The following is a 22064-nucleotide window of genomic DNA, read 5'->3' on the forward strand; positions in this document are numbered from 1 at the left end:
GCCTTCATGATGTTTTCTGGCTAAAAAGCGTTCCGATATGTAATACGTGGCGCTCTTTATTGACGTACAAAACACTTTTGTGGAACGTTGAATAATAATAGCCCATGTTTCTCGGTACCGCAGAGGTCATCGAATAAACGTTCATAACTAAATGTGTACTTTTGCACTGTACTGGGTTGCACGGTATAAATGCCACGTCGTCATGGTAATAAATAAACCCCATGAACGGAGTGTTTGCATGCTAATTAGTAGTAGTAATTGGTAGCTCGGTGCTTAAGACGTTGGACTGCTGATCGGGAGGTTGCGAGCTCGAAGGCCAGCACCGCCAAGATTATCCTTTACGCCGTGCCATCGTCCCTGCAACAGCTACATCGGGCTGGATATTAAAGCTAACACACACACACACTTTAATACACTTAAGAGTCTTGGCCAGAGCGCTAATGTTTAATTTTATTACATTTTAAAGCACTTTCGTTTCAATTATTGCACTGGCATAATGTTGGAAAAAGGAAAATAAGCCACATATTCAGCCAGTGCTCGTTTTTCAGTATCGTTTTTCTTTGTTGTGACGTACCCTTTGTTTCTTCATCAATGTGCCAACGCATCGGGCCATCAAATCAATCGCGTTAACTGTACATACTTTTACAATAAGCATTTATTATATGGAAGAGAAAAAAATTCCTTTACAGTAAATCGGTACAGGTACACCGTAGTGTTACGGTCTGCAAAATATCTGTTCAGTGGGAAAACTTCCATCTCTGTTCCTGCACCAGTCCATCATCCATCCATCCATCTTCCAGACTGCTGGAAAATGGGGAGCCTGGAGCCTATCCCGGGGACGAGGCAGGGGACACCCTGGATGGGGTGCCAATCCATCACAGTGCACAAATCGCACACGATGTTAGTGTGATTAAGGTGTGTACATGTCTGTAATACCTAATTCGATTTGTTTACACGACAAGTATGACTTTAGCCTGATTAAGGTCATCAATAATCCCTGTTTACGTGCGAGTTTCTTAATCAGAGTATCGTCTTAAATCGGGTTAATATCTGAATATTGTTGTCCATGTAAACATACTGAATGTCAATACCAGCGTATGATCAACCAGAAGGTGTCGAAACTGGGAGGCTTTCAGCGGTGCTCTTCCTGTAGCTTGACCTGCTCAGCCCATTTTTCAGCCTGCTTGGGAAAAGTGGCGGTGCCATTACTTGAATTATTTAGCGAGGGATCCGAGTGTCTAATGCACAGTACTGGCACCTTCCGGTGTGTGACTTTCCATCATAATCATCTGATTGGAAACGTTTAGCCCGATAACGTTACTAACGGAGGTGCCTGAAGAAGCACTCGATGCATTTCTTCCTGACTCACGTCGTCACGCAACCCGAGATCTTAAGCCAAACACAATTAGTATTCCATGTATGGTGGAAATACCTCGCGCGTTTCACCATGGAGACGTTTGCCTATTCGCCCATGTTTATCGTCTCCTGACTGATGGAAGCTATGGTACGAGTCGTTTCCACCAGCAACACACACACTCTCACACACACACACACACTTCATGCAAAGCGAACCGATCTTCTCCTAGCCCATGGGATCTGCTCTGACTTCAGTACGTTTGGTAAACATTCAACGTTGAGGTCGCTTGGATGTTCTGGCTTTCCTGTCTGGAAAAGCCGAGATTACGTAAGACTCGGCGGAGCGTGACTGTACTTGCGATTTCTCATAACACACTGTGTGTGTGTGTGTGTGTGTGTGTGTGTGTTCTCTGGCCGGATGGAGCACACCACGCCAGGAAATGGGAGCAGGTGCCAGAGCTTAAGGGCAGAGTCCAGCTCCACCTCCAAATCCTCCTGCATGGAGGACAGAGGGCAGCAACATAATCCAGCTTCCATCAGCATTAACGGCAATCGGGAACGTTTGCCAGAAGCGGACAGGATGGACCGGGACGGCAAGATTTCAGTCATACTGCCATTCCAGTATACGCTATACAAATCTTACCAAAGCTCAGAGTATTACCCGATACCAAATCCTGAGCTGAGCTGACTCTCCGCAAGCTTTCTGCAAAACATGAAAGCTATGTCGTGTCGGTTTCGCTCAGCATCGCTCGGTTTTACATGAGTCCGTCCTCTATTTTTAAAACGGTCATTTGTATGGACATTCGGGATTTTATTCAGAAATCCGGTCCATTTCACAGGCACGACCCCAGAGGAGTGAGGATTTTGATGCTGGCTCGATCCAGTAGAAAAATGCAACACGTGGTTAAAATTGAGCCAAAGCTTTCACAGTGAAAAACAAAAGCAAAAGGGTAGCAACATTTGTTGCAATTCAGAGCGGATATGTTTAACGCAGCTAGTGTGAAATCCACTCAAGGTATAATAAACAAATAAACTGTGATAAGCAAAAAAAAAAAAAAAAAAAAAAAAAAGGAGGCTGCATTCCAGTTGGGACATTTCCAGGCAATCCAACCCATAAAGCCCTTTTTGTGTAGCTACTCCACCTCTCTAACGCTCATCCTTCAGTGCACGCACACACACACACACACACACACACAAAAACAACAACTTAGGGTGTCTTCACATATGGCTCATTTTGAAAGAACTAAACCCAGTTCACTTAAAGTGAACCAGAGCGGGAACCGGCCGAAAGACACCGCAGTCCTTTTGGTGTTTACAATATGGTGACTCGAAAGAGAACCCGGTTCCTTTTTCGGTCCTCTTCAGCAATTAAGTGATCTCAGACGCTTTCTTGTTCACACCACGACTTCGTAAGAACTCAACCCCGAGCTCACACCCAAAAATTCATCCAAGTCGTTATTGAAGGGACAGGAATCCTTCATTTCAGTAGACTCACCACTTCGACGCATTGTGTCACAGGTGCTCGTGCACTTCTGTCGTAGTTGTTTGTTTTTGTTTTGTTTTTTTTACTTGGCATTGTAGCGCTGTTCTGTTGTAGCCTCTTTCCATCGTTTTTGAGAAAACGAAAGAAACACTATGTGTTGAGGAGAGTTGGTGTTTAATGCGATCCTCTTTCCAAATTTCAAGAAGTGCACAGCTGTCCTCCGGAGACCGCACGACCCCGCGACCTGACATGGTGAGAAGTTGTGTGGTGTCTTCAGCAGTGACGGAACATGGCTGCAGGTACGGCAAAGCCTCCAGATACACACGTCGAAACGGAATGCAAAGCGGACCGGGACCTTTCACATATCACGAAAAAAATCGAACCACAAACAGACCCACAAACGAACCTCCAGAGGCGGTCCGAGTACGGTTCGCTTTTAGGGGGGTCCAGGATCCCTTGGTTTGTTCACATATACATGCTGAACTACTCAGAGCATTTGGAGTGCTCAAACGAACTAGGTGTGAAAACACCCTTAGACCCAAACACAGCACAATTAGGAGATACGAGATCTAAGGCTCTGTTCAGTCTTGCCGTTAAAGATACTGCACCATCCGTCCTCATGTATTCTCTGTAAAATGATGTCTCTGACCATCACGACGTTCTCCAAACCTTCAAATGGCCCACTTCTTAAAGTCCCTGAATTCTATTAGGAAGACTTTCCTAACTGCCTTAAATGTTATGCTAGGAGGGACAATCTGTCTCGGATGTCCTTGACCCCTTTAAGCAGTCCATATAGGATTTCGCAGTTTTTTTTGTGATCGTTCAGGCCAAAAATGCTCGATTTTGCTAGGGGTTTTTTTTCAAAAATTTGCAGCTCAATTTACAGAGTTCTTCTGTGCCTTTTGCAGAAAACTACTTGAATTAGCAAAACTGTCTTTCACACTGATGTTTGGTGGTACATGAGATCTTTTAGTTGTTCTCGTGTTCGACGAACACGAATAGAACAGGGCTTTGGCTGAATGTGATGACGTCACATGACGCGTCTTGGCCCAAATCTGCAGAAAATCCCCGGTAATTATGAAAACCTACAAGCTCCTCTGAATATTGCTGCGTTTCCTTTATTTTGCGTTAATGCACGACCCGCTTAGGGGCACAGCTGTACAAATATGACAGCATCCTGCCACCTCAGTCCATCTTCTGAACGAGAGAGCATGATGAGCTGAACCCATTGTTCTGAACCATCAGGTCTATCCTTTCAATCATGGGAACTTGTTGGGGCGGAGTCGTAACGCTGATGGTATCCGAGTCCCAAAATGGTTGGGAGCCAAGAACAGATGTGAAGCTTGTACCCCTGCAAAGCTGTCCATCAGGACGCACTGTTCCCACGTAGTCATTGAGGATTTAGCGTTATAAAACGTGTCCAAGGCCAAACATCTGTTGCAATTTAGTTGCAAAATGAGCTCAAACACTGTCGCGATTACAGAGCTGGAAGCAAACAAATCCATGAACTCTCACTCATTTTTTTAAACAGCCACTATCTCTGCAAGTCCCTCTTCTCTCCTGTCTCTCTTCAAGAGTCATTAATCACAACACTAACCCAAGGTTACAGCTCCAGTAGGTTAACACACAGAGAGACTTTATTCGGAAAGGCTAATAAACCTGCAAGGTTTTAGCGTGAGACGATTAAGAGAACAGAAACTGCAAAAACCATCGTATGGTTTTTCAAACAAGTTCCAAAAGGACATGATCCGAGCGGCTCCTCCTATCGAGTCCTAATTTCAGACAACCAAAAAAAAAAAAAAAAAAAAAAAAAAAGGGTCAGGACTAATTCACTAATATATTTGAGGTTCTGTTCCTTTAAGCCCTGAAACACAATTTCACACTTTCTGCCACGGAGGACACGCCACACCAAGCGTGTGCAAAATACACTTCCACAAGGGTTTGACTTGAGACAAATGCTATGCAAAAACAGACGTCTGAAAACGTCCTGAGCGTCCACAATGAAGAAGCTATCGGTATGAAGAAAAGCCGGTCTTCTGACTGAGCTATACCCGATGCGTTGTCGAGAGGCGCACGTCGGAGCCGAGGCTCGCCGTTTGGCAGGGGATGGATGGATGGACTACCCATCACTATAGTCCTGCTGGATGGGAATGCATTTAGCAGCTACGGGGGAGCAGGATCAATTATGCAAACACAGTGTACTCAATTGGGACAAGATCCAATTGCACAGCATTAGGGGGAGAAAGAGGAAAAAAAAAAAAAAAAGACAAGCATTAGTGGATTGAATAAAACAGCAGCATTACAATATTAGATTAGGCCTCAAAGAATTTATTTAGAAAAGCTGAAATGTGATTTAGGTTGCACAACACAGCATTCAATGCCAAAAGGCATGAAGGCCACACCAATATGACCGTGCCAAGCATCTCCAAAGGATGCTTTATTCTTCCTGGGTGGCTTGTGTGTTGACTACAGATTGTTATTTTATTTGGGGGTTATAGTGGCTTAGTGGTTAGCACGTTTGCCTCGCACCTCCGGGGACGTGCTTTCGATTCCCACCTCTGCCCGGTGTGAGCAGAATTTGTATGCTCTCTGGTTTCCTCCCGCAGTCCAAAGGCACGTATTTTAGGCTGAATGGCATCTCTAAATTGTCCGAATGTGTGCGATTGTGCCCTGCAATAGTTTTGTACCCTGTCCAGGGCCTCCCCCCCCCCCTTGTGCCTGGAGTCCCCTGGGATAGGCTCCAGGCTCCTCACAGGCTCCTCCTGTATAGGATAAGCAGTACAGAAAATGGATGGAATTGTATTTTAAATTTGCCTTTCTTTAAGTGGTTTTTCCAACAGTGAACACCTCTTTCATTATGATTTCTGATTAGTGCTGCCAAGCCTAAACGTGCCCCAGCACTACCAGTCAAATGAGCCTCCAGTCTGACTGAAGTGCAAGGAGGGGCAGGACTTTATTCATCACACCACTCACATGCTGGATGACTCTTTTGCAGAGAGAACTGGCATGATGTGCGTCTTTATTCCACGGCTTTGCCACTTCATTGATTTTAAAGGCGAAAACGCTCCAGAACATAAAACCGCCTATGTTTTAAAAGCTTGGCTATGCTCCTTTATCGCACGCTGGTTTTATTTCGGGTATGTTCATGATGTGTTTGGGTGACACAGCGCCGGTTAGCAAGCCTGACAAAACTCAACTGAATGAAAAGAATAGCTTATTATATATTTGGCATATTCACTTTGGTAGACTGCATTCTTGCTCACCTCTGTAACACTGCCACACCTCCTGCCTTCTGGGTCAGCTTTCTCCTAAGGGCACTGCATATTTGTAGACAAAACTGAAGTGGTAAGACGCACGTGTTTAAGAGTAATGAGCGCACTGAAATGACCTGGTGATGGAACAGCCATTCGAGACAGCGACTTATGGCATGTGCTCAGGAAGGATGTGATGAGGTACAGATTTTATATATATATATATATATATATATATATATGATCTTTTTTTTTTTTTTTTAATTACACCATCAACATGGCTCAGATACTGTCAATCTCTGACAGCAATAAATACCAAGTAGTGGCTGCAATCTTTCATACCCATAATTACTGCTGAATTACTAACCAAAGTTTCCATTAGCATATAATTGACAAACAGATCATTAATCAGACTTGGAACACTGCTTTCGTTTCCTCTTTCGATCCAGTCATTCAATTCTTTATGCAGGAGATTAATGTAAAAACACTGACTGCCGTTATTTGATGAGCTCGGGCCAATTTCAACGAGAGCAGCAGCTGAGGTGGACATCAGGAAGCGACATAGTGCAAAGTAAGACCAATGACGGTAATAAAGGGGGCAGTGATGGTTAAGGCTCTGGGTTAATGATCATGGGGGTTCAAGTCCCAGCACCGCCAAACTGCCACTGCAGGGCCCTGGAGCAAGACCCTTAACTCTCTCTTCTCCGGGGATGCTGTATCGTGGCTGACCCTGTGCTCTGACCCCAACTTCCTAACATGCTGGGGTATGCAAAGAAAACAATTTCACTGTGCTGTGATGTGTACGTGACTAATAAAAGACTCATTACATTAAAGCGACGTTATAGGGACATCATAGAGAACAAATGGGCCATTTCAAAAGTCTTGTTCCATTACTTACAGCGTTAGAAAAAGTAAACAAGTCCATTAAGACAAATAAAAAAAAAAATGTAAAAAAGCAAGTAGGTAATAAGCAATAAACGTGTAATTAATGTACTAACACCACGTAAGCTGTTCGACTCCTTATAATAGCTTGGAGTCATTAAAAGGACCAGGTGCAGCAATTTCCATTTCACAGACCTTCTAGTTTCCACCCTCATTTTTTTTGATTTGCATGCCAAATAAGCTGACGTGGACAAAGACCTCAAGTCTCACAGACTGACCTCTACGTTTACATACTAGAGCCGCCATGCAAAAAAAAAAAATTTGACCTCATGTCTGAAACACTGGCTCGGTAAAAGCACACCATTCAGTGTTGAATGTTCAAACAAAATGGCGTCACGACGACTGAGAGGAAGATATCTGAAATCGTGAGCTCGATTAAATAAGAGCACGCAAATCTTCTGAAGAAAGAAATAAATAAACAAACAAATCAGCCACTGAACAGTGAATGAACCTTCTTTGTTATGGTATCGTATACAGTTTCGGGTGTTTCATTCTTAATTTTACGAAAGCTTCGAGTGTAGATAATTATTTGTCATGCTAAACGTGCAAATAGACGACTGAATGAACCCGGGGCTGAGTCCGAAACCGCGTACTTGCCTACTATACAGTAGGTACTGTAAATATGCGCTTTCGGACGCAGCCGAGCTCTCTTGTTTGCCATCAAACGGTTAATCACTGCCGTGTGTGTGTGTACGTGTCCTGGCACAAAATGCGGTGAAAACTCCCACATGACGTTAGTGTGATTAACGTGTGTACATGTCTGTAATGCACGTCAATAATGCGACTCAAATAGGAATACTCCACATGTCTTAATTCGATTTGTGTTTACTTCGACTTTAGTCGTTTTAAGGTCATCAATAATCGCTGTTTACATGGTAGATTCTTAATCAGAGTATTGTCTTAATCGGATTAATAATGGAATACTGTCCATGTAAACGTTCTGATTGATTATGACTGGATTATCTCAAACACTACAACTAATCCTTCTAGATTTTCCTTCTTCAGACAACATTGTTAACATCCTGCGTGTCGTTTCTTCAACAGTATGTTTGAATTACAATCGGTGTTAATGCTTGCCACACATCGTGAATTTGAACGCACACAGTTTTTGTACTCGGATTTGCTTTTTTTTTTTTTTTTTTTTTTTTTTTAAAATCATAATTCGCCGGATACACGAAGTTCGAATTTTAATTTGAAGAAGAAGAAGTGGTACGCACGCCTAAATATAATCGTACGATAAGTCGATAACGTAATTATCAGGACATGCCTATTGAACAGTTAAAAAGAGATGCTAAAGCTTATGTAGCTCGTCTAGCTACACAGTAGCTAGGTACACTACTTAAAATAAAACAAATAAATAAATAAAAAAGGTCGGTTGTAGTGAATCTGTGAGGCTAGGTGAGCAGCAAAGTGTCTTCCTGGCGCTTCAAAGGCACCAGAAGCCTGTTCGGATTTCAGTACACAGTGCGTCGGCTTTAAGAGCTTCGATACTGCAACTGAAATCGGTGCGTCCTCGGTTTCTTTACGGCACACACGTGATGACGTGCTGATTCGCATGTAACACACGTGCATACAAAAACACACCGTACACCATCGCCATCCTCATCATCAGCAGCTCGTATATTCTAGTCTTCAGTCTTTACCCTGCGTTTCCGGATATCTTTTATTCTGCATCCAACTGTACGTGTTTAATGCTACCCTCATTCTGCTCGTGATGGTTTACAATCTTTACACGATTACACGGCTCCTGCCGTTTGGTGGAGATACGAGTGCTGTTTAGTTACGTCGCACCTGTTATTCTGCTCAAGCTTTAGTTTGGCAAAATGTTCTCACTTTTACATTGATACAAAAAATAATAATAATAATAATAATAATAATAATAATAATAATAATAATAATAGTGTTCATATGAATCAGCTCAGCAGCTAAAGATAATGGGTTAAGCAAGCAAGCTGAGGCAGAGCGTTAGAGTAGAGGAGACGACGGGCTCCTGAATCTCAGAGTGATGATACAAGGCCATCGTGCCACTCAGACCGTATAATGGAGTATGCACTACTGGCTGAACTCCAGGTTCATCCATCGCAACGCAAGGCAGTGTTGCAAACTGAAACCCCAAAATGGCACTCTGTATGCTTTGCATGTTCATTTGCTTACTCGGGACATGCGGCTCGCAGCACCAGGCTTCGGCTGCCGGGTTCGCAGGGCTCTCGCTACACTAAAAAAAAAAAAGACACCTTGTAATTAAGAGCAGTGAGAGAGACAGAAAAAGAGAGAGATCGATGCATGTTTAAAAATAGCCAGTGCGGCCCTTTATTTAAGCTCCGACTTCAAGACTTGGAGCATGTGACCCAGCGCTGCCCACACAAACAGAAAAGCGAAGGATAATCATCAAAGGGCTGTTTTAAACGGGTTAATAAGGCGATTGCTGGGGTTGCTGTGTTCGTTAGAGTGCAGAGAGGAGCTTAGATGCAGTAAAATCAGTAAAAGTTCAATATCATAACTGAATTCACATTTAGATTTAGATCCACAGAGCAAAAGACGTCCTCCCCCGAGTGAGCTACACCGTCATCTACTAACTAGGAGTATCTTTCGAGTCCTTACGTGAACATGAACCATGCTGTACGTTGTCCGTCAAACAAATATCACCTCAAGCGGAGGTGCACAGAAAGCCTGAGAACATATTAAAAGGGTTTATTCATTCAGTTTTCTTCCAGTATTTCTGTGGGGGGGGGGGTCACGCTACAGCTTCTCTGTGCTCGGCTACAGATTCCAGCTCATCCCAGAGATCCCTCGACATTCCCAAGCAATCAATGATGGGAATCAATCATGTCTCCAGCGGGCCCTGGCTCTGCCCCGGGGTTTCTGTCCAGTGTGACGTGTGTGGTGAAGCTCTAGAGGGAGTGGATCTGGAGGACCATCTCTCAGTTCAGCTCTACTCCGGCTACGTCCGCATTAATCTGGATAGGTCGGGAAAACCGCGTTGTCTTTTTTAAAACGCTCTCCGGTCTACCCTCGAGTTTTCAAACGGTTTCTGAAAAATGCTCGACCAGGCTGAAAACGTCTGAAGCGTAAGCAGCTTTGACCTGCGTCATTTCCGTCAGGTGTTCGCTTTAAAAATCGAATCTGAAGGTTGTACAAAAGGGACGTTAAATCTTTAACGGCACTATCAAACTGCACAGCAGGCACGACATCATCCGCCACCATTTGTTTTACGTCGAACGGCTCACGGGACTTAGTCACGTGGCTAAAAATGGACAAATAACGCCGTTGCAGCTTGGACAGAAGGCCCAAAAGATTCTAGTTCTATCCGGAGTAATGTAGACGTAGCCTCTGAGGCTGTCTCCAGGACGGTCCATGCTTTCAGCAATACGTCATCAGTTACATCTGCTGCAGAAATATTTTCCTATAATCAGTCCGTACAGGATTTCACAGAGGGGTTTTTTTGTCCCTGTTGCAGCCAAAAATGCTCGATTTTGTTGCCGCTTTTTCCAGGATTGCACAGTTTTTTGTGGGGGTGTTTCTGCAGAAATTGCACTTCCGATCCGTTACGCAGTCATGTGTGTTGGTAAATGAGACCTTTTTGCTGTAATCATGCTCGACGCACAAACATCGAGGAGGGCTTTGACTGAATGCATCGTGATGTCACACTCGCACGTCTTGGCACAAATCTAGGGTAATTTGGGTTTTTTTTTTAAACTGCAAGCTCCTCTGAATATTGCGGTATTTGTGCTAATCTCTGTTAGCGCAGAATCCGGGAGCGACTGCTATATTACTCTCCTAAAGCTTTTATAACTCTGTGCAGTGGTGGCTTGATGGTTAAGGCTCTGGGTTATTGATCGGAAGGTCGTGGGTTCAATTCCCGGCGCTGCCAAGCTGCCACTGTTGAGCCCTTGAGCAAGGCCCTTAACCCTCTGTTCTCCAGGGGCACTGTACCATGGCTGACCCTGCGCTCTGACCCCAACCTCCTAACATGCTGGGACAAGCAAAGAAAAGAATTTCACTGTGCTGTAATGTATAGGTGACTAATAAAGCATTATATATATTATTAATAATAACTAACAACTAACTAGAATTAATATAACTTGTCTGGGAAATGAGATTTATACTTTGGCAGAAAGAAGAGATTTGTGGTGCCAGGGGCAAAGAAAGAGGCGCTCTTGTGCTCAGCTCTGGGAATGGATCAAGGCACGGCCTTATCTGCAGCAGTAAATGTGTCAGGCTGATGCGGTGGCTGTGGAGCGAGCTTGCTGGGGAGATTTGGAGCAGCAGCGTGCAGCCGCAGGAGGCTCAATATCTCCCCTCCATCTATTATTTACCTCCTCTCCACGCTGTGAAGACGTGACATTCGGCACCGTAAAGATGACAAGCAATAAACACCAGCTTTTGGCCGCCGCCACGTCACGCGGTTCCTCTGGAGCGGTACGAACTCGGTATGAAGCGTTCCCCTTCGCGTCCACCGAGGGCGGATTCACAGTAGCGCGTTTAAACAGCAACAGCGTGTCGTGTATTGAGGAGCGGATGAGAGTGTTTGCACAACAGTGCGGCAGAGGCGGGTATGTGAATCTGTGGCCTGGTCTTGATTAATACAGCGTCCGCTTTGTCTAAAACGACGTGAGGAACCGCCTGCCGTTGTGCAGCAGTTCCTGTGATGTAACGCGCCATCCGATGACACAAGAAGCGCCGATACAGTCTAGGGTTTAAGGACGAATTTGTCACATCAAAGCATTTAATAACTGCTGGAGCGCTGGTTCTGGATCTCGCGTCACTACTCGGTCAGTCTGCGCTGGAACGTGTGAAGCCTTAAAGTGGATGGAAAGCCTGAAGTAGACAAAAGAACAGGAAGCCTTTGTGCTGCGACAGCACACCACTTGCAGACAATCGCAAACCTGACCACAGCTTAAACAAGAGGTCGCGCAACGTCACCGAAATAGACAGAATACTGCGCTAGGCTTACCACCGCACCCTTAAGTTTCACACGTCTCTCTAGAGCTTGCTCGGCAAAAACTCTTTGACTAAAGAACAGTTTGACGCGCGCCGTTTACTTAAATCTTTTTCAAAAATCGCCATTTTAAATTTCGATTTCTGCGATCCTCGTTTCGCCGCGACACGTTTTTCAGCAGGTGTCGTTTTTCGGGTTTTTTTTGGCTGTTGAGTCACAGTGCGAATGAACCGTGCTAGTTCAAGCGCCCCTTCACCGAGTCTCAGACAGGCTTGAGTAAATATGCACAAACAGTGAACAGGAGGGGTTTCTCTGGTGGGAAGGGGGTGGAGAGAAAACATCTCATCTGCTCATAGAGGAAAAAAAAAAAAAGGGAATAACTCAAAACCAGTCCCACAGGAGATGATGCGCTCTAATTTATAAACCAGTGCATGAATACCTGAGAGTGATCCCGAATTCACAGCACACGTCGTCGTAAGCGTCGCAGCTGCATATCTCAGCCGTGTGCTCAGGTCACGGTGCGTGTGTTCGGCATGTGAATCAAGAAAGCAGGGGTGTAGCAATAAACACACAGAATTCAATACGATACGATAAGCTGGTGGAGCTCACGTTTTGAAAGAATTTTCATTTTTAAATTACTGCAGATTTTCTGTACATTTGGGCCGAGACGCATCGTGCGACATCATCACGACACACGTTCACCTATGTGATGACGTCACGCGACGCGTCTCGGCTCAAATCTGCGGTGATTTGGAAAAATTCCGAGCGCCTGCGAATGTCGTCGAGTTTCCTTGATTCTGCGCTCAGTCCTGGAAAGGACCGCCTGCAGTACGGCAAACTTCGCTTCTATTCCTCGTTCCGGTGGAAGCAAGGAGCGAATCCCTGTGCTACAGTGCGTCTCGCTAACTTAATATTTTTGGACCGCATTCTGGCTTTCATCCCATGTAAAGAGAGAGGAAGAAACTATTTTGGTTCTTTTGGCAGTGGTTCTACTAGCTGCCGGATATGGCGCTAAAAAAAAAAAAAAAAAAAAAAAAAAAAGCTGACAGGCCTAAAAAAATAAAAAATTCAAAAATAAATAAATGGATAGAGATTTCTAATGTCATTATCTTTTATTATCCATCCAGCAATCCTGCCTGTAATTACTGCTCAGTTCATTATCCCATGTTGCATTGGAGGAGCCATAAAAATATACAGGCATCTGAAATATACAGCCATCCATACAGCATTATCTGCAATTAAACCACAAGCTTCTGCACGCACATGCGCGCGTGTGTGTGTGTGTGTGTGTACTCATGTTCCCATGAGCAGCATTTTTTAGATACAGCTCTAAAAGTAATATTGGCTTTCACCATTGCAAAATACCTCACTCAGTCTCTCTCCCTCTCTCCCTCACACACACACGTATACCTTTCATCATCCTCTTCACATGTCTATGTGAGTGCTCAGAGTACTGCTGGGAGCTGAAGCATGGCAAAGTGAATCTCAGGATGAGATGAGGCTTTCTAGAAACAGAGCAGAAATGCATCTTGGGCACCGTGAGTATAGAAAGGAGATGCATTGTGAGGAAAATTTGAAAAGAAACCAGCCCATTGAATTATTTAGCACTACAAACTGAGGATTCAGCCTTTGCTTTCAGATACGGACGAAAATGCCAGAAAAAAAAAGAATAAAATTTATGGGGGTTTTTTTTTTTGTTTTGTTTTTTTTAAATCGTGACACCCAAAGCACCCACCCCCTTTCCTGTTTCACCGTCACAGTCTCTGGAAGAGTCTGGAAGCGTACAGCACTTACAGCGAGACGTGTTGCCGTTTCTCTGTATACGCTTATTTTGGTCTTTTCCCTCGTTCTGGAGGAGAAACGTGGGCTACACTTTCAATCTTTAAAAGGAAGACAGAGGGAGCAAAAGACGTTGTAAGCACTTCTGTCTTCCTGCAAGTTAAGGAATGATTGTTTGGGGGGGGGGGGGGGGGGGGGGGGACACAAGACAAACGGCGGGAAAGCGGAGTGGTGGCTCTGATCGATACACAGCTCTCCGGATGAAGCGGGTCTGATAAATCAAAAAGGGAGGCCTTCGCTTATCCCCTTCTATAACCACCTCACATCCTGAGCCCTGCTGCTCTCTCAATACTGCCATCGGCTTAACAGGTGGACTGGGACTATTACGGGACCAAGAATACCCCCGAAGTCCCACTCCAGGAGAGCAATCTGATACAGAACAGTGCTTCGGATTTCCATTTGCTTAACGTCCTGCAAACCGAGCAAACACAGGAGGAGTGCTCGAGAGAAGGAATTTTTCAGCGCACAGAATTGTGGGACGCTAGACGCTAGACGCTGTAAACAGTGCTGACGCCCTCGCTTTTCACTGGGCAACCTCCATCCAAAAATGGGCATTGATTAGTGTGACTTCACCACCTTAGGGCAGATGGCATCAACATTATTATTAGTAGCATTAGCAGTGCAGAAAAGATTTAGGTGGAGCGCCCCGGGACGAACACGCAACCACGGAGTTCTTAGAGGTGGTGATGGTGGTGGTGGTGTGTGTCTATGATTTCTATGTGGCTTCGCTCGAATAACCCGAGCAACAGGTTTTAGCAGCTCTAGCATGTTGATCATGCTTACTCCTCCACCTTCCTGGTGGAGGACTTGAAAGAGAATAAGCAGGGCATTGCCGTAATACACTGAAGAACATGTAACAAGCAACAAAAAAAAAAGAAAAAAAAAAAAAAAAGAAGAGCACGCATCAGGGTGGCGAGTGCTACAATAGCAGAGCGGGGGGGAAAAAATTACAAATTACAAAGGGAGGAATCGCATAAAAAAAAAAAGTGCAAAGTAATTGTTCTCTCACATCAAAAGTCTGTAGTCTTCTGTTTTTTTTTTAAGTTCCAGCCACTTTTATCACAGTCACCTCCGTCTTCAGATCTCCTCAGGGGGTTCACTTCAAAAACACGCGTTCAATGCGGCGTGCAGAGCTTTGGACTCCTAACTCCACCCTAAACCGAAGCAGAAGGATGTGTGCCGAGTGTCACGGATGTACGAAAGGCAAGACCATAAACAACCTAACGAGCAAACAGACAGATCTAGGAATGGGTTTGTTTTTTTTTATTTATTTATTTATTTATTGATTGATTGTTTCTCAAATGTGAAGCTTTAAATGCAATCTCATTCTTGGAGCCTAATTGTGGCTTAGACCACCAGAGACTCAGCTGCACATGTATGTGAACACTCTGGCTGGCATTCTCTCGTACTCACCAACCTGACAGAACACACACACCCACCAATATTAGCCAGAGGAAGGAGTCAGAACGCAGCGCCAAAGCAATTCAACACGTCTCGGAAGCGAAACGCTCTCATCTGGCTGGAACGATTTCTGTGCTTCGGCAAAGAAGCCAAATACTGCATGCTATCGCGCTTCTGTCAGGCCTCCACCCTGCTCACAAGATAGCAGCGGCTACACAAGATAGCAGCTTCAGAGCACATTAAAAGTAATCACGTGATTTTTACATACCATAATAGGTTTCTGAGGACGGTGGGTTTAATAGTACGTCTTCCCTGAGAGTTAACGTAAGCCAGAAAGTTGCTTTCCAGTTTAGCTTTATTGCTGGAACACTAGCGCTGGGTGTAATAAGGGTAGAATTTGTGCGATACCAGATACAGGAGTCTGATAAGAATTTAAAGTTAAACCTATTATGGTTTTGAAACGTGTGTAATTTTATTTTAGAGGTCTCATACAATAGATTTACATGCATCCAAGGTCCAAAAACACTTTAATGTGCTCATAACTTAAACTGCAGCATTATGTTTTTCCCCCCAGTGTCACAAACGACTCGTTAAATGAGCCGATCTAAAGGATTCATTCTAAACTCCTCCTTTCAGATAGCATACTCTGCTCTGATTGGTCAGATGTCCCAGTCTGTTGTGATTGGTCTACCGCTGTCAGCGAGTAGCCGATGAAGACCAGAGGCGGGGCTTTTTGTTACAAACCTAAGTAGGTTTGTACAGGAAGTAAGTCTGGAATTACTGACGACTCGTTTTAGCTGTTCACAATCGGTTCCTTCTTTTGGGAGTCAATAACTCCATTTGTCTTGCGCTTTGAATTTTGAAACTTTGCAGACTTTTTTTACATTCACAAACAGCTCTATAACACACTACATGAACGGTAATATCTGAAAAAGCATAATAGGTGCACTTGAAAAGATTGTCGCACTCACTTTTAGTTCACACTTCTATAAACACGTTCATACGAGGTGGTTGTTGTGGCCAAAAACGCTTGATGGTGGAAAAAATAAAAATAAAAATGCTGTGGGAGGTTTTTTTTTCCAAATTTGCGACACCCTTTGTTTTTGTTTTTTTTAAAACAGAAAACTACTCGAATAAGCGAAATTGCAGTTGAAGGAATTAGAGGTCAACTCTATCTGCCGCAGGGGCGTTGTTTCATGGCTGAAACTGCACTTTGACCCTAGCTTCATAACAAGCTGGAATATATGAAGAAAGAAAAGAATTCCACTGTACTGTACGTGTGTCAAATAAAACACATACTTTTCATCCGTTTATAGCTACATTTATTGTTGTGCAACATCCATCGAACAAGTTCCTTGTATCAGAACTGGCTATAAACAGTTGCTCTCAGGCTCTTTTTTTCCCTCCATCTCGAAGGTAATCACCCAAAATAAATACAACTTGTCATGTTACAGAGAAAGCACAAAGTCCACTGTACTACAGATTCTCCCGCTTTGGAGTCCTTCCAAAAACATCATCGTACAGAAAGCTTAATCGTATCAGCAAAAGAAATTCTGAAGCTCTTTATATGGTGCATTTGCCATACAAGTCCAGGTGTACAAACTTGTTACTTATGAAATGATAACATGTTAGAAATAGAATATGAATATAATTAACTGAGGCTGGCACTACTGTCAGTGCTGCTACCAAACAGCGTGTGGTATAATAGGAAAATAAGATACGTCATCTATTGTAGGCGTTCTGTGATATTCAATTTATCATTCACTTAAAGTCCCCAAGAAATCAAAAACGAAAGCTTTGTGGCTTTTAGTATGAACATGTTAGCCTTAGGTTGGGTCATCTATACGCAAGTGTGCTCCAAAACACTAAAAGACTTATACATTCAAAATTTACAGTCTCTCTGTACCACCAATAAGGATCAACAATTTTGATGACATCATTCTGTACAGATTTTCTGTCCGATCAAATACGCTCTAGAATCTGAAGTGTCCTGCCCCCAGGATTATTCAAATTCATTGTACAAATCAAGTGTCAAGTGCGGCTCAGCCCAGGCTGGGAGGTAAGCTAAACGCTATTGGCTATTTTAAAAGGGGGAGGAGCTACTCGATATGCCCCATCCTGACTGCCTGTTTCAGCAGAAATGACATCGACAGGTCGAATAACAGTGTGCAACTCAAGGCACTCCACAGCGACTTTAAAATAACATCGATACACCTGCGTTCTAATTGAGAAGAGGCTGTGCGCAAGAAGACATCATTTCGGAGCTCTCACTCCTGAGATAAAAAGGCTTGTACATTAGGCTTGTTTATCTGTTCCCTGAACAAAACGTTTCATAAAAGGTTTGAAAAACAGCGGATAATAGTGTCGCTTCGGCTGAACTGTTGCTAAAATTGCAAATGTAGGTGAACTGTTTCTTCAATAACTGGCATATGGTTTGCGGTTATATTTAATTATGTTCTAATAAAAACGCGAGCACCGAAAAAACAGGTACAGGTATGTAGTACTGTAGATGGTGATAAAATGTTATGCTGCATTCAATTAGAGTTTGTCATTTGTAATTCCCAACCTCTGACCAGGGAAAGCCAAAGAATATGCTCCCTCAACTTGGAATTCCTGCACGTGAACGCGGTCTTCTCAACGACAAGTTCCTCCGAGTTCAAGGAGTGCGGTCAAATCTTTTTGGCCTGGCACCATATCAGTGAATTTACACTAATGCTTGCATTCAGAGTATAAGGCGGGGATGTGTGACTGTGTGTGCGCGAGCGTGTTTAGGAGTGCACCTTAGCACTTGTTATTAGTCACTGTCAGACAGTGTTTGTCTAAAATATACTAAAATATCCCCCCCCTCTCCCTCCCTCCCTCCCTCCCTCCCTCTTTGCCAGGGTCAGCCAGAGGAGGATGTCCTCCAGGAGTTTTTAAATTTCATTTATTTATTTATTTATTAAACCACACCGTGGTTTCGACTTTGGTATCATGTACTTTTGGTGGTATCGGTACCGACTACTAGATTTACAGTTTGTTGTTGTTTTGAGGAAGACAATATATGTCACGTGGCTCATCACAGTTAGCTGGCTTACTTGTTGAGAACAACAAGAAAATGGAGACATCCTGGGTCCCCCCCACTTTGTACCTTAACTACACAGAGGTCGGAAATTACGTCATTACAACCTTGGTGTCGAATGCAGAAATAGTGCCTGCATAATGCCTAACCTCCACAGGGATAAACATATTACCATAAAAAAAATATATTAAAATGTACTTGTGGAGGAGTAGAGGGATTGATACGTCCAGAAATCCATCATGCATAACGATAACAGCAGAAATCATGCTTGAAGAAGCAGAGTCACACTACAAAATAGCAGTGGATGCAGGGCAAATATGCTGACCTACGAAAAGGAATCCTGAAGAAAGGGTCAGAGTGAAAAGCCTAATCACTATACAGCTCTTGCTCTATATAGCTGTATAGATACTAGCTCACGTTGCCTGACTCAGGAGTCATGATCTAGACAGGTGACTACAGAGATTACAGCGGGAGTAAAACTGCTCAGCGCAGAAATAAAACTTTGAAACAGTATTGCAACGGGTCAAACCCGAGTACACCACACATGCATTCAATCGCACGTGACTTAACCTGCATAATGCCTGCTAAAGGCATTGTGGGCAAAACCCCAGAAGAACACTATAGAGAAGTGAATGTTTCACATTTCACACTTTTGACTATTACTTGTCCCAACTTGGCAGGACGCACTGCAAAATCAGCAAATCATGGCTTTACTGAGTGCCATCGCTATAGTAACCTATACAGCACATATTCAACTTCCAGCCATTTTCTGTACCGCATATTCCACAAAGGGTCGTGGGGAGCTCAGAGTCTATCCCAGGGGACTCAGGGCATAAGGTGGGGGACGCCCTGGATGGGGTGCCAACCTGTCACAAGGCACCATCGCGCACACAACGGACACTTTAGAGATGTGCCAACTGCTAAGCCACCGTGCCAACACGGTAATTTATTTTTAATAACTTAAAATTTCCCTCTGAATAATTTCAACCACCACCATGCCCTCACAACCCAGACAGCACCTAAGCCCTCTGAAAACCTAGGGAACACCCCAGGTTGGTAGCTGTCGTATTATAGGGGAGAGCTTGCTGGTGGGTTGGAATCAGCCGGTGACTAAACTGAGAAGAAAACGGGGAAAAATTTCCACCACAAAAATGCCCCATGGCATGAACATGTGTCCTCTGATGGACTGGCATCCCATCCTGCACCCAGAGTTGCCATGACGAAAGAAGCAGCCGAATGAACACCGCGTCTCTAACTATCGACAGAAAACCAATTTATGACTTTAACGATGAATTACTGCGGTCGAAACAATAAAACAAAGTACATTCACAAACTCAAACACGACTTCCTGAAGGAGATCTGGGCATGTCAGCAGCAGAGTGCACAGCACCGCAAAGAGTAGAGCCGAGCTTCCAGCAGTGCCATGTGCTGACAACCAGATAAACAGAATAATTAGTTATAATGCATGCTGTCTGAGCTGCAGGACTTAGCCAAGCACTCCCCATCTAATGAGGGGCATTAGGGAATTAATTCTCGGATTCAACGAGAAAAGTAAGACTGCAACACTAAAGCACTATTAGATTAAAGGCAGTCGGAATTGCAGCTCTTATAAGTAATCAGATTTGTCTAGATTGATTTCAGTACACTGGCAGCAGGATCTTCTTCACACAGCATTATCTCCAGAGTTCAGGAATCCTCCAGAAGTGTCAGTGTCAGAGAGTGTGTGTGTTACCTCAGCCCTAAGTGATGTGCTGTGCAGTGTTATGGAGAGGTAGTGGAGCTCTACTAGAGATTAGTGATGTATCGTTCATGAATGATTCGTTTATTCTAAGAGACAGAGAGAGTGAGTGAGAGAGACATTGTGTGTGAGAGAGAGTATGAGAGAGTGTCAGCATGAAAGGCAGAGTTAGAGTGACAGTGTGTGAGAGAGAGTTTTTAAATTATATTCTGCTGAAATTAACGAGATGACTCGAAAAAAAAGAGATTCGTTCATTTTGCTGAGATGAACGAATTCAAAGATCCGATTCAGTAAAATGATCCGAACTTCCCATCACTACTACAGCAGGGGGAAGTTCACTTGTTATCAGGCGCAGTGATCTCCTCGCGCTCAAGTCACACGCTTCCTTACTAGCCATGTCCATATTATTATTTTTATCTTATACAAGGAACACATTGTCCAGCAAGTACCTGTTCAACACGTCAGTGAGAAAACCCGTTTAGCGGTGTTAGCGGGAAGTAAAACAACAAAACCTTGAGCTGGCGCGAAGAGAGTAAACTAGAGCACAAACCGCCTCTTCACGCGGTCACTAACCAGCAGGAGCAGCAGCGGTGTTTAACGCACCACTAATGAGGAACTCTACTTTGTATGCGTGTTATTAGGGGTTGTTTTTAGCTGTACTTACCAGACGATTTAGCCTTCTCCGTAACATACTTGACTCTTCTGTATTCTTTGGCACCCGTTGTAAATATATATATTTATATATATATATATATATTTAAAAAATAATAAATAAAAAAAAAAGCAGTTCCTTTTGTCTAACAGGCTACTTGCTGTGGCCGCGGGGCAACTTTGCATGTAGGACGCCAATTTACAGCCGGTTAGCCTAGCTAGCTATCTGTTTTCTGCTCCGGTTCTGTGAAGAGTGCGGGACGCGGCGGGGAAGCTACATGGTTTGTCTTCTCTTCCACTTGTTCCTCCTCTCACCATCCGCATTTCGCTTTATTCCGCAGTAGCGGCGAGGCGCCGGTGTCACCGGTGCTAGTGGCGGGAGCTCCCCGTGTTCCGCGGCATCGTGCACTGTGCCCTGTTGCTGAGCTTCACCACAAAGATTCCTCGCCTTTGGACCCTTCACGCTGGAAGGAAGTGCACAGGATTACAAATGAGCAGACTTGTTTTGTTTTTTAAACGTGACAGTGGTTCAGTCTCTGAGGATGCTCGTCTTTGTGCCTCGCATGCCGCCGGCCGCCTCCTCTCTTCTCTTCTCCCTTCTCTGACGCCCTGTCAAACAAATTCTTACTCCACAGAACGCAACAGCCGCTACGTCACGATAAGCCCCGCCCACCAGAACCCATTACGTAGTGCTTCATGGGAAATGTTGTTTTCAAGAGTTCACTCAAGTCATATGACGAGCAGAGTACGGACAGGCCTTACTAGATTGAAACAAATTAATTATAATGGCTGTGGAATCGAGCCTATTGTTTTATGCATCGTTATTTTCATTTATACTGAATTTATGGTTCTCAAAGGATATTTAAAATGTGTATTAAAAGGGAATGGATAATAAGCATTGGTAGAACTGGTTTGTTTAGAAGACACAGATCAACAGATCTATGTAGAAGTAAAATAAAGATCAACAGATCTGTGTAGAACAAGAATAACTATCAATAAAGATCAACAGATCTGTGTAGAACAACAATAAAATACATTTTAGACTAGACTAGACTAGATTAGATTAGCACTGCCAGTCTCTGGGTTACTGATCGGAAGGTCGTGGGTTCAGTTCCCGGCGCTGCCAAGCTGCCACTGTTGGGCTCTTGAGCAAGGCCCTTAACCCTCTCTGCTCCACAGGCTCTGTACCATGGCTGACCCTGCGCTCTGACCCCAGCTTCCTGGCATACTGGGATGTGCAAAGAGAAGAATTTCACTGTGCTCTAATGTATATGTGTCCAATAAAGATTCATTATCACTAGAATAGAATACCTTTATTGTTATTGTAATCGTACAGTGAAGCTAGGTTAGCATCTCCTGCTGTTGCATTAACAAAAATGATATGTTATGGAAATAATGTAATA

At 43.9% G+C, this 22064-nt stretch overlaps 1 protein-coding gene across 9 annotated transcripts in view; it reads right to left on the bottom strand.

The window, feature by feature from the left end:
* atp11c (ATPase phospholipid transporting 11C) overlaps positions 1 to 21264 on the bottom strand; it is a 78796-nt gene extending 57532 nt beyond the window's left edge. For all 9 annotated transcript variants that reach the window (XR_001813382.1, XM_017474176.1, XM_017474175.1 and 6 more), the window contains exon 1: positions 20675 to 21264. Coding sequence is in view for 8 of the 9 variants with exons in the window: in XM_017474176.1 (XP_017329665.1) it covers positions 20675 to 20701 (27 nt within the window). In the remaining variant the exon portion in view is untranslated. The remainder of the gene's footprint in view (positions 1 to 20674) is intronic.
* Between the last annotated feature and the right edge of the window lie 800 nt (positions 21265 to 22064).

This window comes from Ictalurus punctatus, chromosome 8, assembly GCF_001660625.3.
Source record: "Ictalurus punctatus breed USDA103 chromosome 8, Coco_2.0, whole genome shotgun sequence".
In the NCBI taxonomy this organism is placed as follows: domain Eukaryota; kingdom Metazoa; phylum Chordata; class Actinopteri; order Siluriformes; family Ictaluridae; genus Ictalurus; species Ictalurus punctatus.